General features: G+C 30.8%; 1 protein-coding gene across 1 annotated transcript; it reads left to right on the forward strand.

Moving 5' to 3' along the window:
- The first annotated feature begins 2,322 nt into the window (after positions 1–2,322).
- Positions 2,323–17,653, forward strand: LOC106065045 (EH domain-containing protein 3-like). The gene is made up of 3 exons (XM_013223800.2): positions 2,323–3,404; positions 10,616–10,819; positions 12,429–17,653. The coding sequence occupies exons 1-3, from the start codon at positions 2,490–2,492 to the stop codon at positions 12,942–12,944; spliced, it is 1,635 nt and encodes a 544-aa protein (XP_013079254.1). The 5' UTR covers positions 2,323–2,489; the 3' UTR covers positions 12,945–17,653.
- Positions 17,654–17,979: the final 326 nt, after the last annotated feature.

The following is a 17,979-nucleotide window of genomic DNA, read 5'->3' on the forward strand; positions in this document are numbered from 1 at the left end:
AAATCTTGTATCTAAAACATGTAAACATTTTACAAACAAACTAAATATATTTCTTATTGATTAAGAAATGAAAAATAAACAAATTAAAATTTTATTTCATTTTGAGTAATTAATCTAAATAAAGGTGAAGTGAAATTCTTTACTAAAACATCATACATGCTTTAAATACTCTGTGGAACACTATTTAAAACCAGTCAAAACATGGGATTGTAAGAATAGGGTTACCAGATATCTGGCATCTGTACGTTTGTTATGGATGAATGGTGATCAAGTGAACCATTAATATATTATTATTATATAAGCTCCTATTAATTATGATCAAAATAAAAACTATTAATTATGATCAAAATAAAAATTCATTGATTGTGTGTACTGAACAGGCCCACAAACCTAAGTTAAAAAGCACAAAAAAAAGGAGAGATTGAGTCCATGGTTATTGAGGGACATGGATGGAGTGATCAGTTCATTAAAGTTTGAAAGTTTCTCATCATTATGGTTTGAAAATGGAACCTTATACTTATATATTTTTTAGAAGGATGTATTTCTGTAAATTAAACATGTTCAGTTATTTAAAAATATTTCTGTGACACATGGGTATTTTGTCTTACAGACAAATACAGAAGTAAGATCAATTTTTTAAAATGCAACATTAAATTAGTAAAAAGTCTTACTTGACACTAAGATGAATAGTCGGAGATGAGACTTTTAATTACGATTGAATAATTGTCAAGGTTTAAAAGTTTGAATAATAATAACAATATCTTACATAAAGGTCTTGTATTACCATTGAAGGAGAAACTTTTCTTAAGTGCGCATTTCATGAAACAAGTTAAAACTTTATCAAAACAAAGTAAATATTCAAATATACAAATACTGTTCAAGTCAAATATTTTTGTGTTTGTACAAAGTTGCCTAGCAGTGTGGTATGTATTTTAGAATATCACGATGGTTCATGTTCAAAACCCATTGCTGTTTTCATTTTTTAAAAGAACAACTATAACTTAGAAATTTAGGCCGCCTGAGTCCACCCAACTACAATGAGTACCTGACCTGGGGAAAAGTAAAGGCGGTTCGTCATTGTGCTGGCCACAAGACAACCTCATTAAACATGGACCACAGAAACAGATGACCTTTACATCATTTGCCCCATAGATCGCAAGGTCTCAAAGGGGAACTTTACTTTTTATACAAAGATAAAATACATTTTTAAGATTTTGTAAAACGTTAAATTTAGTAAGTTTTTTTTCTAACAATTCCTCTATTCAGCTTGCAAATTTATGTACTCAAAAATCTGGATGGGTGGGTGGATATGGTTCTTGAAAATGGCTCTAATAATTTTCCTAGAAATTTATAATTGATGTATTTCTTTGGGAAAAGTATTTCTTGCTATTTGGTGTTGTGGACGGTTGTTGACTTTTAGCATTTAACTGCTGTAGGTGTATTATATCTTAACTTGTATAACTTTAAACAATTTGAAGAACTTTGTGAACAATACTAAATATAACTTTTAATACAATATAGGCAAATTTTAACTTGAGATGAAATGAAATAAATGTAGTAGACTTTAATAATAATATAAAATGGTATTCTGAACAAAATCTAACTCACTACGAAGACAGATCTTTACAATCAGGCAATCTAGACTGTATAGCTTAACATCTTCCAAACTTTACCATAGAAACACACATACACACACCATTTAGCCACATTGGGAAAAACTTAAATTTAGTTTGATGACTGTTATAATTTTTCAAAGTAAAGAAAAAATTAGGTAAAATTTGTCTAGAGACTATCTTTATCTTGAATAGACTACATCTTCTGGTATTTTCACATTTTCAAAACCGTTTAAGTTTAGAGTCAGTTTAAAAATTTAGATTAAGTGATAACGTCTTTGATTTGTCACTTCATGTTTAACACTACTTTAGATAGAATGACTCAAAAGTCTTACAAGAACAAAGAGCTTTATTTTAGGTTTCGAGGTTCACTTTTTTCTGAATGAATTCTTGTCTGACCTCTTTCTTTTAACACTTTTATTTTTATTATCTGATTAGACTGTATCGAATGTTTTCTGTTACAAACTAGATCTAGACAAACTCTTTCTTAAATGGGCACATATAAATATTCCATAAATTATTAAATGAAGCTTACATACACCAAGTATTCTATAGATCTACGAGGAAAGAAGAAACGATATGCTGATGATACTGAATCACAAATCAATGATTGTGTGTAAAGAAAACAAAAACATTACCTTGACGTCAGCAATAGGCCTTCAAAGTTCAAGTTCAAAGTTCATAGGGAAAGGCGGAGCTTTGAGCATGCGCGTCAAAAGATGATAACACATTTCCTGTTCATTTGTCACAGACTGAGTAGGGAAGTGTGTACCATAAATTCCATCTATCATCAAACAAAACATTACTTCAAAGGACTTTTATTATTGTTTTATTAGATCCATATTTTTCGTGTCAAGCATTCACGTTTAAACCACCATGATGAGGTGGATGACAGGAGACAACAAACGCCACAAAGAGCCCGAGGTATTTAGCAATGTAGTCGAAGGATTAAAGAAAATTTATAGAAATAAGCTACTCCCACTCGAGGAGACTTACAAATTCCACGACTTTCACTCACCACCCTTAGATGACCCAGATTTTGATGCCAAGCCCATGATTTTATTAATTGGGCAGTATTCAACTGGAAAAACAACATTTATTCGTTATCTATTGGAACAGGATTTTCCAGGAATTAGAATAGGCCCAGAACCAACAACAGATAGGTTCATTGCTGTTATGGCTGCTGAACAAGAAGGCATCATCCCTGGAAATGCTCTGGTTGTTGATCCCAAAAAACAGTTTAAACCACTAACCAAATTCGGCAATGCTTTTTTAAACAGATTCCAGTGTTCACACATGAAAAATCCTGTTTTAGATAGTATTACAATTGTAGATACCCCTGGTATTCTGTCAGGTGAAAAACAGAGAGTTGATAGAGGATATGATTTTGCTGGTGTCCTGGAGTGGTTTGCTGAAAGAGTAGATAGAATCATTTTGTTGTTTGATGCACACAAATTAGATATATCAGATGAGTTCAGAAGGGCTATTGAAGCTATAAAAGGACATGATGATAAAATCAGAATAGTTCTAAACAAAGCTGACATGGTGGATCACCAGCAACTGATGCGGGTGTATGGTGCACTTATGTGGTCTCTCGGAAAAGTGCTCAACACTCCAGAGGTTGCAAGAGTATACATTGGATCATTTTGGGACCAACCATTACAGTTTGATATGAACAGACGTTTATTTGAACTAGAGGAACAAGACTTATTTAGAGATCTCCAGATGTTACCTAGAAATGCTGCTCTAAGAAAGTTAAATGACCTAATAAAAAGAGCCAGATTGGCAAAGGTATATCATTTTTTAAGGTTTATTATTTACTTACTTAATCTTTTGAACTCCCAGCCACACCTCTCCCTTGTCATTCCAGTACATCATTTGCTTCGCTGATGAATGTTTTCTTCCAGGTTTGTTTCCAAGGGCCATTATTAAGAATAAGATATATTCTTCACAGGGCTATATACAGGTTTATTATTTAATAGATGAAAATTTTGCTTCATTGTGGTGAATGCTAAATTCTGTACTATAGTGCATAATTATCTGTTTCACCTGCTTCTAAAAGTTGTTTTAGTAAAGTAAAACAAAAAAAAACCATTCCACTGTTCCTTTCTTTGTTCCTGTGGCCCATGCTCAATGGTTTAACTTAGATATTATAATTATAGAATCAACTAAACAACATTTTTATTTTCCTTATGCATGTCTGGTTTAGAACTACATGGACTCAGCTTAAAACATCCATCAGGTTTTAATTTCAGGCACTCACTTGGGCAGCCAAAAACTCTATCCTCTGGATGCTAAAAGCATTATCCATATTTGAAGCTATAGAAGCGTATGAATAGAGGAATATTTCACTTTTTGTAGTTGAGATGTCATTAATTACAAGAAACTATCGTGATGATACCCCATTTAATCATTCTATCTATTTATTTCTGTCCAAACAGTCTATATAGATGTTGTTTTGTAAACTTCTAGCAACTAGTTCAGGGATGCAGAACCTTCTTTGGCTTTCATGCAAAAAAAAGTGTCTTTAACACTTGTTGCATGTTAGGTCACAGCAGAAATGAAATAGAGTAGACACCATTTTTGTTAGAAACAATTTGTATATATATCTAACATTAATTCTCTAGTAGGCCTAGCCAGTTGGATGTTTGAAGTATTACCAAAACCAAGTTCTGAATATCCTGTTGCATCATATTTATGTCTGAGCACTGAATAGAGATATCCCATACCATTATGTACAGGGAAAATTTCATTGGTCTCAAAACTAAAAACATTTACTCACGCACTAAAGTGCTTTTATACATCCTGATTTATCTTTTTAAGGCATGTTTTTGGAGATTTGTTTTTGAGGGTAACAGAAAAATCAGTTGTCTGTATTACTCAAAATTTGCCCTCTGTTACGCTAGAAAATGCTTTGCTAGTAATGGTCTCATGTATATTGCTCCTAACACTTCTGTTTGTACTGTCATTAAATACTCAGGGTTAAGAGCTCAATATGCCAATTTGACTCATCAGCTATAAAAAAAAACATTTTTTTTTTTTTGTGGTACTTTTTTTAGTTGATTATTTGCTGTTTTGTATATAAAAGTCCAATGTGATCTATATTTCGTACATCCCTAAACTAGTTGATAATCTTTTATTGTCCAGTGGCAGTAAAATGTTTCAAATTACAAAATTAATTGATTTATTCTGAATTGATAAATTCTGAATCTCCTATTCAGGATCTTAAGGATATTGTGCTTACCACATGACACACACACCTGTTGTTTAATTGTTGACTGCAGAATACAGTAAATTGTGTGTAAAAAGTAACATACCTCTTTCAGACCTTGCAATATATGTAGGGCAGGATTATAAAGGTCATCTGTTTCTATGGCAGGTGGTAAAAGAGGGTGTCCTGTGGCCAGCACAACAATTTTAACTACCTTTACTTTCTGCAATTAATATCAGCTACACATTAGAGCTGGATGAACTTTTGGGCATCCAAAAAATCTTAAGTTCAAAATCCCTGCCTCGCAGACTTTCAAACCTAAGACCCTTCAGTTTTGGAAGTTTTTGTTTAATCATTGAGTCCCCCCCCCCTCCCTCCCCCAGCCCCATTGTATGTTTCTATATATATGTACATTTTTTTCCTGTTTATTTAGTAGGGCTTTGACTATTTTTATATTGGCGGTATATAGATATACTAGATGATACCCTGCTATGATATAGTTGAAATAGTTTCTATATGTGTATAATAGCAGGAAAACTTTTTTTTTGTTATCATTCAGTATAACAGCCAACCTTCCCCCAAAACAATTTTCTAGCCCTCAAATTTTACATGTCCAACTTTTTTTTGTTCTTTTTCATCCTTCAATCAAATGGCATGCAAACTCATATTATAGTATGCGCCTGCATTATAATCACTTACACACAATATTTTAAAAGGGAATGCACTTTTTGGCTCTTGTAATCTTCCGGCTTCACTTGAATTCCAAAGGTGTGTAAACAATAACACATTTCTGTTTAGTTTGACCTGAATTTTTCTTTTTTTTTTAATTAATTTTAATCAGTGGAACAGCCAACATTACAGTGACATCACATTAATTTTTGGGCATCCTCCAATAGCATGCCTTCAGCCAAAATCCACCCCCATTTTAATATTTTATTTTTTCACCCCTCAACCCATTTATTCAACTCTTTACATTATAACAAATATATATATAAATATATAACATAAAATTTTCATTTTATCATTCATAGATCTAGAGTTTAGTTTTATTGTACAAGTGGCAGTAAAAAGTGTACATCAAACTGATATCTAGAGACACACTTTATGTAGAATAAAACATTTCCACAAACTGTATTAAACACTCCCTCAAAAACAAAATGCACTTACTTACTGCCTTTTAATTTTAGATTTAGAATAGAGCTTTATGTAATTATACACATTGTAATTGAACACATTTTCATTAGATACAGTCTTTACTTTTCATACTGTAGTAATTTTCTCCACACACACACACGCACACACACTTTCATTAAGATTAACCTTTTTTATAATTTTTTTTTGTTGGTGAAAATTCATTTTATAATCAAATTTATTCTGACAATTCTTTGGTTTCTTAATTCTAGATCTAGATAAAAAAAAAAAACAGCAGCAAAACATGCTCACACTTTTAAACATCCTTCTTTGGATTACCCGTTGCAACCTAGAATGGCCAGTTTAATGCATCCTCACTACACACATTTTTACCTGTTAATTAGTGAAGCCATGATAGATATATCATTTAAGCATTGCTCTTCCTGTGAATGGAGGCGCGGTGGCTGAGTGGTAAAGCTCTTGGCTTCTGAACTGGGGTCCCAGGTTTGAATCCTGGTGAAGACTGAAATTTTTAATTTTGAGCACCTCTGAGTCCACCCAACTCTAATGGGTACCTGACATAATGTTGGGGAAAAGTAAAGGTGGTTGGTCATTGTGCTGACCATCTGATACCCTTGTTAAATGTAGGCCACATAAACAGGTGACCTTTACATCATCTGCCCTTTAGACCACAAGGTCTGAAAGGGGAATTTTACTTTACTTTTTACTTCCTGTAGAACATTGAGCCCCCCTCCCCCTTTTAAAAAAAACAAACAAAACAAAACAAAAAAAACACTTTTAATAGGCCCTTATATTTACTGTGACAATTTTTAATTCAAAATAGAGGCCTATTTATAGATCTAGATTTGGATTATCACTCGCTAAAGTCTTTACATCTCAAACTGAAGTAATATATATATAGATGTTCTGTGTTCTTGAAACACGTGTGTGTGTGAGAAGCAACAGATATAATGATAATCCCTCACAATCACTTTTACAATTATGTGGATTCGTAATTCCAGATATGTATATGTATCAATACACATCATAATCTACTTGATATAATGCATGATACTAAATCCCAAGTCTTACCAAACAGCAAAGTTTGACTGGTTTAACAACCTTAGTAATCTCACTTGACTCATCTGTGCTTAATACTTAATACAATTCGAACTAAATATATGTGTGATCTTTTAATTTCCTATTGAGTCAAGGTCACGCCTGAGGCCTACTTTTCACAAGTATGATCTCACACATAGCTAGGAACTTACTAGTAGTATACTTCTACAGATATTATCAAATTATCTGGTGGAGCAATATTAGTACATTTTTTAAAGACATCAGGGGAAGTTGAAGTTACTAGAAATTTCAGATTTTGCAAGCTCATTAACTGCTAAAATATCATTTTGCATATTTTTCTTTTCTTCCATTCTATGGCAGACTAATAGTTCTGGCCAATTTTTTAAATTATTGGTCTGAATCTGATTCGCATGTCCAGCTCTTGATTTTCTAACTCTAGTGGAGCATGGTTGTGAATTTATTGCAGCCATATCTCTCCAACAAACTCTTCACTTCTGCTCATCCTCCTTGATTTTTTTTTTCACATAATACACAAGATCGCATGGCTTTATTATTTATTTATTTTTATTTGGCTCCCCAGTTTTACTGTTGAAGTGTTCTCATGATAGTAAGAAGAAACTAATCATCTTAAGTTGTGTGCTCTCTTTATTGTTTTAGTAGAGAAACCATTAAGTGATGGCTTAGTCATGTATTATTTTTTATTAGTTTTTAACATATTATAAAAGTCTATAAGATTGAAAGGTTTATGGCTTTATGATCAATGACTACAGTAATGAAAAATACTTTTGACTTATTAAAAAAAACTTTTAACGCATATTGAAACAAAATTAATTATTCATAAAAGCCAAATACAGTGTATGAGTAAAGTACATGGGAAAAGAAAAATATGGGGACATAGTTCTTGATCAGTGTTTATTAAATATCTATAAAATTTTTCTATTATACAAATATAGATCTTTAAATGTTAGGTCAGATTAGTTTTGAAGTTTTTTCATTTAGAGAAGTAAGAAAGTTTGACGAACTTTGGATGCTGCCGAATATTTTGTATTTGACATACCTTGGTCATCACTTGTGCTTCAATATTTTTACTATGGGATTAAATTAAATGTATATACTAGTTTTGTTTTTTTTCATCACTCTTTTAACTTGTCAGCTGGTGTATTAGAACTTCGGTACCATGCAGCTATGTAGGACTAAGACAGTTCAAATCTATAATTATTATCAACCTAAAAACTGTATTTGAGCCTATTGTCAGAAATTATTCAACTTTTGTGTTCAGGAATAAAAGCATTGGATAATAAAAATATCACAGTATTATAATGTCCTGTGAGAGTGACTCAAGTCACCAGGCTGTATTGCCCTCACATGTTGATACCATCTGTTACTACTAGGTCATCAAGGTGTGTAGTAATAGGATTTTGTTTTCCAAGCATTCATTGCCTGAAAGAGAAGCAATATATATATATATATATATATATATATATATATATATATATATATATATATATATATATATATATATATATATATATATATATATATATATATAATTATACTATATATATATATAGTAATTACAACATTTTGCTCCAAAAATGTTTTGTTTAAAAAAACTTGTCGGTTAAGATTAATTTTTTTCCCTATTGTAATTGAAATTAGATAGAACTATTCATTAGTTTTCCTCTACAAATATTACAGAAATATTCCATGTATTATTGCTAATTAGCTCTAAAAAAAATGTTTGCTTTAATAGTATTTTATTTTCTCCAAATTTTAAACCAAATGCTTGAAACTTACTTAAGCCCAGAAAGCTTCAGAAATCATCCCAGTACACAAAAAATCAAAAATAGTCTAAAATTTCCACCCAGTAGCACTAACACATGTAATTATGAAATGTTTTGAAAAAAGTGTGCATAAAAAAATGTATTGCAGCCAAGATGCTTGCCAGTTTTCATACAGGTGGCGGTCAGGGGAACAGAGATTGCAGTTCTTTTGCTTTTGTGCAAGCTCATAAGCATCTTGAGACGCCCAAACTTATGACCAAGTGCTATTCATAGATTTCTCCTCCGCTTTTAACACCATACATCAACATATTGTTGATCAATGAACTGAGCTATGTCAGCACCTCTATACAAGCATGAGTTCCTATTTCCTTATCCAACTTCCCTAGTTTTGTTCAAGTTATTTTAATCATACCCTTGAGTTCTATGAATAGAGGCTCCAAAAGGTTTTGTTTTTTCACCTGTATGATACTGTTGTTTTGTAGTCTAATGACATTAGTCAGCCTTATTTCAGTCGATTAAAGTCATTATCAGAGTGTGATAACAGTCTTTACAGATTGGTGCGCTTTACAAATTTTAGAACTAAATGTCATTTAAAAAAACAAAAACCTAAAGAATTTTTGAATGAAAAAGCAAAGTCATAGCAAACTCCAGATAAACACTAGGTACCTATACTTTAACTAAGAAGTACTAAAATCTTTGTGTCATTTTAGAAAACAGGCTTTTTTATGAATACTTTTTGTAAAAGAAAGTAACACAAATGTTTTTTTTTTTTTTTTGTATAAGCTAAATAGTTTTAAATTACAGAAAAACAACTTGGCTGATTTTGATTGTGCTACTTACTATATAAAATCTGCTGACATATTCAATAACTTGTTAACAAAATAACACATAATCCAAACCTGGGCAGTCTTAAGAAAAGAGCACCCCAACACCACATGCAAAACACTACCTTATCTGGATGAGCTTTTTTTTAATAGCCACGCCTCATTAAAGTCATGGGAAACTTTTAAATGACGATTGCCCCTCCCAGTCCACCATAACCATGTTGCATCATATTTAAGTGGACGACTTCTTACATTAAGACAAGAACTGAGCACTACAAAAATTAATAAGTTCCTTATTCCATGAGACTTTATCACCATTGTTTGTTGATTGGGGAACATGAATAAGATAAAGATACATGTTTTATAGTCATTCAATGATTTTTCTTAGTGTGTTTGTTTATTCTCTTCATGTTTTTCTATGTAATGTTCTTGTTTTTTTTATTAAAAAAAAGAAAACATATAACAATAACGTATTTCCAATCAGGATCAATGAAATAATCTTAGTCTTTGTTTAAACTAGAATTAAGACTTTTTTTTATTTTTTAGAAAAGTGTCTGTCACTTGTAACATAAAAAAGCAACAACCTTTAAGACCTTGTATATCAAGGAAACTCAGGCATAGATCATTTTTAATAGCTATTATTTCCACAAAATAAGTAGGTCACAGCTGGGGCTGTATATCTAAGTGAAATGCTGCATTCCTAATTCCATTAAAATAATGTCAGGGTTATTCTACTGCTATATTGTTTTGTTATTTTAAAAATATTTTTTTTTAATTATTAATTGTTTAATGGTGTACCCTAGTATACACATACTCAATTCTGTGCTAAAAATAACAATCATTTGTTAAAATATTTTACAATATTGTTTTGTGTTTGTTTGTGTTAATTGGGAACCTTAATTGTTATCATTCATGCTTATAAAGTTATTCTTAACTATATTCTAATTCTGTATTGTTAATACTTTTCTTCAGGTGCATGCATACATCATAGCTCAGCTTAAAAAAGACATGCCATCAATGTTTGGTAAAGACTCTAAGAAGAAAGAGCTTATTGCCAAACTTCCAGATATATTTGCTCAATTACAACGTGAGCACCAGATTTCTCCAGGAGACTTTCCTAACTGTAAGAGAATGCAAGAACAGCTTCAACATCAGGACTTCACAAAATTCCATCAGGTAATATATATTGATCTCAAGGAGAAAGTCTGGTATTTGTTAAGGTGTCGAACTGAAAACAGTTTTGGTAGATGATCTCATAATTGCAGACCTTGTAGAATCAAATCTCTGTATTTAATATTACCAGGATGTAAATAACCTTTGAAAAGCTCACTATTGAAAAAAAACAAATGTGGTCACTAAGTGGATCAGTTTGCTTTGTTGTTAACTAATACACATTTATTCTATATAGCACTGTTAACAAATATGATGTAGGGTGAAGGCACTATGATAACATAACAGACATAACTAGTTGTATGTTTCTGGCTGTAATGTTGTACTGTAGTCTATTGTGTTTATTGTGAGTCTGTGACAATATTAACAAGTTGATAAAGTTGACATGCTTAACCAAAACCAGAGTAATGACTAGAAATGACTTATTTAGATAGAATTAATTTTTCTTTGTTATCTGGTGGATAAAAAATGAAGTTAATTTACTCTCTGTATTTTAGGTAAGACTTGATAACTTATTAATTATTGAACAAAAGCATTAAATATGGGTCATAGGCATTTTAAGATTGCTTTATACTAAGTAGTACAAAAGAGAAACCTTTAGGCAAAGTCCCTAAGTAGAAATACACCTATGTATTCCAACTATTTCTTACTGATGACAGTATTATTGATTGAAAATCAGTTTTAGTGTGCCTGTACATTTCTTTTATCTCATTGCTGGAGGCCACTTAAAGTTGTCAAAGCTTGATTTACTTAAAGTTGTCAAAGCTTGATTTACTTAAAAATTAAAAGCTTGTTCAATATTATTGTTTGATATGGTGAAAAGAGAGTGATTATGGAAATTATAATGGCTCCAGGTCATTTCATCTTTGGTGATTTCACCCCCTATCACTTCATCCACTTATCCAACAAATAATAATTGTAAAAGTATGATATTAAGAATATTTCGTTTATTTTTATTTACATGACAAAAGTGTGACACATTAAATAAAATTGAACTTAATGTCATTAAAGATATAAATATTTGATATCTATAGATATAGAGCTAATGTAGAAATAGTTTTTGCTTTTCTAAATCAATAAGATAGATAGAAGATTCATTGGTTCGTATTGCTATACATCATTTGTAATTTCTTGCCCAGTGTTGTATATTTCTTCATTGCCAGAATTTATAACTTTAATGTTATAACTGGGATTAAAACAAAACGTATATAGGCATATATTAATCAGGTCCGGAGGAGGGTTGAAGTCAGCATTTATTAGGAAAAAAATGGCGCGACAAAAACATGAAAGAATGATTGACAAATTTAAAAAGAAAAATGGCCTTCACGCGATAAGTTATCAGCAGCGTGATCAGTATTCTAATCATTCTCATCGTTCAAAAGATTTCCACTATTTCTACCACACCATGGCCTTTGATCATTACATCATCTCAAATAGAATCAATATAACTAAATACAAACCTCGCATTATAATATATCTACTTATTTACATATATTCTTTCATATGTAAACAAATATGAAGAATCACAAGCACTTTTCTGAATTGATTCTTGTACCTGTATATGTAACATTTTTCCCTTTTTACAATTTTTTTTTTTTTTTTATCTTTCTTCTAGCTGAAGCCTAAGTTGCTGGAAGTTGTTGATTCCATGCTTGCTACTGATATAGCTCGACTAATGCAAATGATCCCTGCTGAGGAATCTGAAATGGCTCAAAATGAACAAGCGAATGGGAACATTCATGGTGGTGCTTTTGAAGGTTATACAGAAAGCCCCTTTGGCATTGGTCGTGGTGAGGGCGCTGATGCAGGCCGTGGTGAGCATGAATGGGTTGTTGAAGCAAACAAATATGAGTATGATGATGCTTTTGCCAAGCTGAATCCTGTGAATGGTAAAGTTTCTGGTGCTGCTGCTAAATCTGAAATGGTGAAATCCAAGCTACCCAACACAGTTCTCTCCAAGATTTGGAAACTATCAGATATCGATCGTGATGGCATGTTGGATGCTGATGAGTGGGCCCTAGCCAACCATTTGATCAAGATCAAATTGGAAGGCCATGATTTACCCAACACACTTCCAGACCACCTTGTACCACCGTCCAAACGAGAAGGTGTGGCATCCCTGGCATCTTAGAGATTCTGTCAACCAAGAATTAATCTGCTGAACTTAAAATTTGCATTTGCAATGTTAAGCTACATATGAACCATGCACCTGCATAACAAATTTAAACGTCAATTAATAATAGATTGTCTGCAACTATTGTAGACCTTGATATATTCTGGTAAGGATTTAACAGCAAATTGTATATAAACTGTATTAAATACAATGTGCATTATATTTCTGTGTAACAAGCTAGGTCCCTTTAAAATGTGTTTAGAATTAGAAGATTGTATATATATATCTCTCTATATATAGCATAACTGTTTAGTTGAAATAAGAGCAGCATTATACATTGCATTGATGTCACTGATATTCTTAGTATAGTTTTTGTTTATCTTTTAGTACCTCAGTTACAAGACTAATGAGTTTATCATAGTTTTAAAAGGGTGTGGGTTGTCATATATATATCAATTTAATAATTTAGTGATTATCATTTATTAGTCAAGATTTATAATTTTGTACAAAAAATAGTAAAACAAGTGCCTTGAAGCAAGGTATTTTTTTATTTTTTTTTATTAAAGCGCAACCAAAAGTATTAGTACTACTGGTATTGTCATTATTTTGGGAATTAGTCAGTGCTATTGTTTCAATTAAAATAAGGCATAGTGAAAATAAAATCATTTCTTTATAATATTGTCTTCACTTGCATAATTCTACACCACATTCACTTTTCCAAGATTTTCATGTTTTTTACAAGTGTTAATACTTGTTGTTGTTTTTTTTTTAAATTATTAATTTTTTGGTCACTTTTTTTTTTAGTATACTTTGAAATATGTTTTTATATTACTTAGTTTCAAACGTTTATAAAGAAATTCTATTAATTCTGCTTAAAAACATTATGAATTTTTTAAAATAATTTATGTGAAAAGATTTTTTTTTAAATTTATTTTATGGGGTGTCATAATTTTCTATCAGTTTCTGAAATGTCTTATCTCTAAATGATAATAAACACATTTCTGTTATAGTCTTGTAATCAGTTATTTTATGTTGATTCTTGATTCTGTATGGCGTTTATATTTATTAACTTAGTATTGTGACTTTACTTTTGAAAAGTATTGCCTCTGTGATTTTTGTTTTACATTGCTGTATAGTTTATTTAGTTTTTCTTTAATGTGTGAGAAAAAATCCATGGAAAAGTAGTAGACAATAAAAATTATGTGAAGATTCTATTTGTTATTATTTTGATTTTATTTTTACATATATTATCAATTCAATTGAAAAGTAACCTTTTTTTTTAATCTTCAAATTAAAATAAGATTTTGTGTATGAAACAGACAACCATACAAGACTTTAAAAAAAAGTGCATTTTGTCCCCAAAAAGAAAATAAAACCTAGTGTAAACTGTTCATCAGCTACTGTAAACTGTTAGAAGAAATACAGTTTTCCAAAAAATGTATATGCATTTTACATAATCGTAAACTTGGTTTTTATTATAATTTTGAAAACTGATGTCCATTTTGATCCAGACACTGCTGACATCATGAAGCAATTCCCATGTTTAATGCCTTCTCTCAATCCAGTGACTGGTGCAGGTTTCATAGCGTACTCTTGGTGTTTTAGGTATCCTCATTAGAAAAGATTTGGTGATGAGTGGTCTGGTGAACAAAAACCCCTTGTCCAATCCACCTGTTTACAATTATTTAAACTTGTGTTTACATATTTTGGGACACACTGTATATTCACAATTCATTGTCCAAAAAAAATTTGTGTGTGTGTGCTGATTTACAGTAATATGACGCAATAATTTACAAACTACTTATTTCTTTTCCCTTTACTTGAATAATGCATGATGAAATAATTTTCTTCTTAAAAATGTATATATTTTGAAATATTTTTTTTTATTTAAAATTGTGGTTTAGTCCAAAAGCACATTTGAGATGTGATCCAGCACAAGAATGTTTTGCTTACATTGCCCATCTAACTAAACTTGTCTAGTGATGCTTGGTTCTTCACATAGTTAGAGTAACAAAACCTTTAGCATATTTTCTTTCAGTCCACAGTAAGTAACTTACTGTTGATACATTTGCAAGTTGAGCCAAATTTGTATTGAATATTAAAAATATTAAATTCTGGTCAGAATGGCTTAGTAAGTTAATCAGCCATGTTATAGGTGAGATAAACCAGTGATTCATATTCTGCCTTTTAGAGTTTTACATACAACATGTTTTCTTTAGGGCTGGAATATACCATGGGCATACTCTAGACTATCCCATTATGGAGGCCATGAACTTTCAAGACTTTTATTATTGTACATATATTAGTAATAAATCATATAGTAAGCTCAAGAGTGTCAATTTTATTAAGTAATTTAGTAGAAGTGCAACAAAAAACAAACATGTTCATTTAATTGAATTATCTTTACAATCTTTTTAACTTTGCTTAACAAATAATATGTATGCCATTAATAATGGCCATATTGGGGGCTAAGTGTTTTAAAGGATTGTTATTGACTTCTATTAATAATCATTGCTTAATATAAATTTTTTTTAGAGTGTCCTTTTAACAGTGCAATAAAAACATATTTATTGCTTCATTTTATTTCTGGATGTCATAATTGATAAACTTTTTTAAAATTGTTTTTTTCTATATCTTTAGTTAAATGTTACTGATTTTAAATTTAATTAACAATATTAACAATTCATGGAATTGGGGAGTTTGAAAACCATGAAATAGAACCTACATTTTGACTGTCTCTATTTTTAATAGTAAGATACCCAGTATCTCAATAATGTGTTTTTTAATTCTAATTGAAGAATGTTTCTTAAGACTCTTCAAAAGTACATTTTAAGCTAATCAATTCTTTCAAAAACAGAAAATGATTTCAAAGTATATATGAACATTATAGAATTGCTTTTTTTTTTTTCAATAATTATATCATTGTTAAAATATAATGAAAGAGTATATATTTCAACATAATCTATCACTAGAAGACTTAGTTATCCATCATAAAAATCATTATATGCAAAAAACAACAAAAAAAGTATAATGTTTTGTGCATGTTTTGAAATTACCATTACATAGGACTAATTATTTTCTTTATAATTGTAAACAAATATTCATTTTGACCAATTCAATTTACGGTTGCCTTTCAATTGACTTTATGTGCTTCTCCAATAATATTTTTTTTTTAGTGCTCTGCTGTTCTGGGTTTATTTCAGATAATGGATTTATGTAGCAGCAACAAATTTCAAGCTAATTAACATAATATATTTTGTATAACATGTCACTTCCAACTAGCTGAGTATGTTTTTTTTATAGTTGTATACTGCATCCATAATCCCATTGTATGCAATATCTATTAATTAATTTACTATTGTGTCCTTTACGGCTGACTGATCATATGGTATGTGCTCGAAGGTTCAAACCCTGTACTCCACTATCCTTAGGGATATTTGTGCTAGGGTATACTAATCTTTAATTCTGAAGGGAACATTCAAAACATGTAAAACAAATAAAAAATTTTAGTTGTTTTTTAAGCTCCCTGTTTGTAAATCCCTGAGAATACAATTACTAAGTCAAGTCAACAAGAAAGAATGTAAATGTGTAGGACAAGTTTAAATTAAATGATGATTAGAATAGTATAAAATGTGTATGTATAAATAGGTAGTTATCCATTTTTACCCTCCCCTTTCTCTCTTTTGTTTCCTTTATTGCGATGCATAAACATCTAACTTATCTATTGGGATTACTTTTATCATAATAGATTGTGGTTTATTAATGGATCATCCTAATGCTTTTTGATTCTGTGTTTCTGTTGTGTTTACCTGAGGCGCTTATCTTCATGCATGCTTAGCAGTTCTTGCACCAGTTGTAACAAACTTTTTTTTTGTTCTTGAATCAACATTCACTAGCATTACACCACATATGAAATATATTGAAAATATTTATTTTGTGATTTTTTTTCTTCTGGCATGTAAATGAACAAAACAATAAAAATGATTATTCAATATGAACATCCTATTCAAGTCAATTTAAACATGTTTCCTATGATTAACAATGAAGTGCAATTATTGTTTCCTTGCACGGTGGTTTTAAAACCCATTGTGCTGAAGTCGCTTCTATGTGTATTCTTAGAATAAGTTTTTTATATTCTAACTTAATCAATAAGATTTCAATTGATGAAATCCTTAAATTCTTAGGTCAGCATCTCTCAGCCTTTTTTTTTGTTCCAATTATGTATGTAGGCTTATGAAATACTGTTTCCCCACTATAAAGGTTGTTTGTTTTTTTGTGTGCTCTAAAGAAGTATTTTCTTTCTTGTCTGAATACTTTAAGTCAAACTGTCATTAACTTCTGAAGATGCAGGACCCTTCAGGAACTATGTACTCTTTTTTTTTTGTTTGTGTGTGCCCCCAATTTTAAGACTTTTTTTTTTTTCTGTCTTAAAAACTGTCAAGCTGTTGACATAAATGGGAATACAACTATGTAGGATTTGGTCTATGCCAAAAGTCACTGGGAATTTTGTTAATTCATTACAGACATGTTTGTAGTGTGAGATGTACAATTCTAGATAGATCCTTATTAAATAATATCACATCTCCCCTGATTGGTGCCAACTTGAAATTCTACTGTAGCAATATTTCATTGCTTGTGCTTTCTTTGGTTATGACTGTTTATCATTGGATGGTAAACATTGCCTGTATATACTCATACAAATAATAAAATACAATAATAAAAAAAAAGTTTTGATTTCGTTGTATATTTGAATGTATTTTTAACAATAGATCAAGTCACATCGTTCAAACAATGAAACATGAAATACTGGTCTTTTCCCTTTGAAAAGGTTTTGGGAGTTAATCTCAAAAACCACTAAGACACTTGGATTCGAATGCAGTGCATTTCTATTTAGAGTAGAGAAAGAACCAAACAGAATTAAATACGACGATTACTTATAACGTTTTAGGAAAGTGACATGATACACTAATGGGCCTAGATGTTTGATTTCATTAGAAATGAAGTGGGTTGCCTGAATCAGCCAGGAAAACCAATGACTTTGCATAGCTTAAGG

Source organism: Biomphalaria glabrata, chromosome 3, assembly GCF_947242115.1.
Source record: "Biomphalaria glabrata chromosome 3, xgBioGlab47.1, whole genome shotgun sequence".
In the NCBI taxonomy this organism is placed as follows: Eukaryota; Metazoa; Mollusca; class Gastropoda; family Planorbidae; genus Biomphalaria; species Biomphalaria glabrata.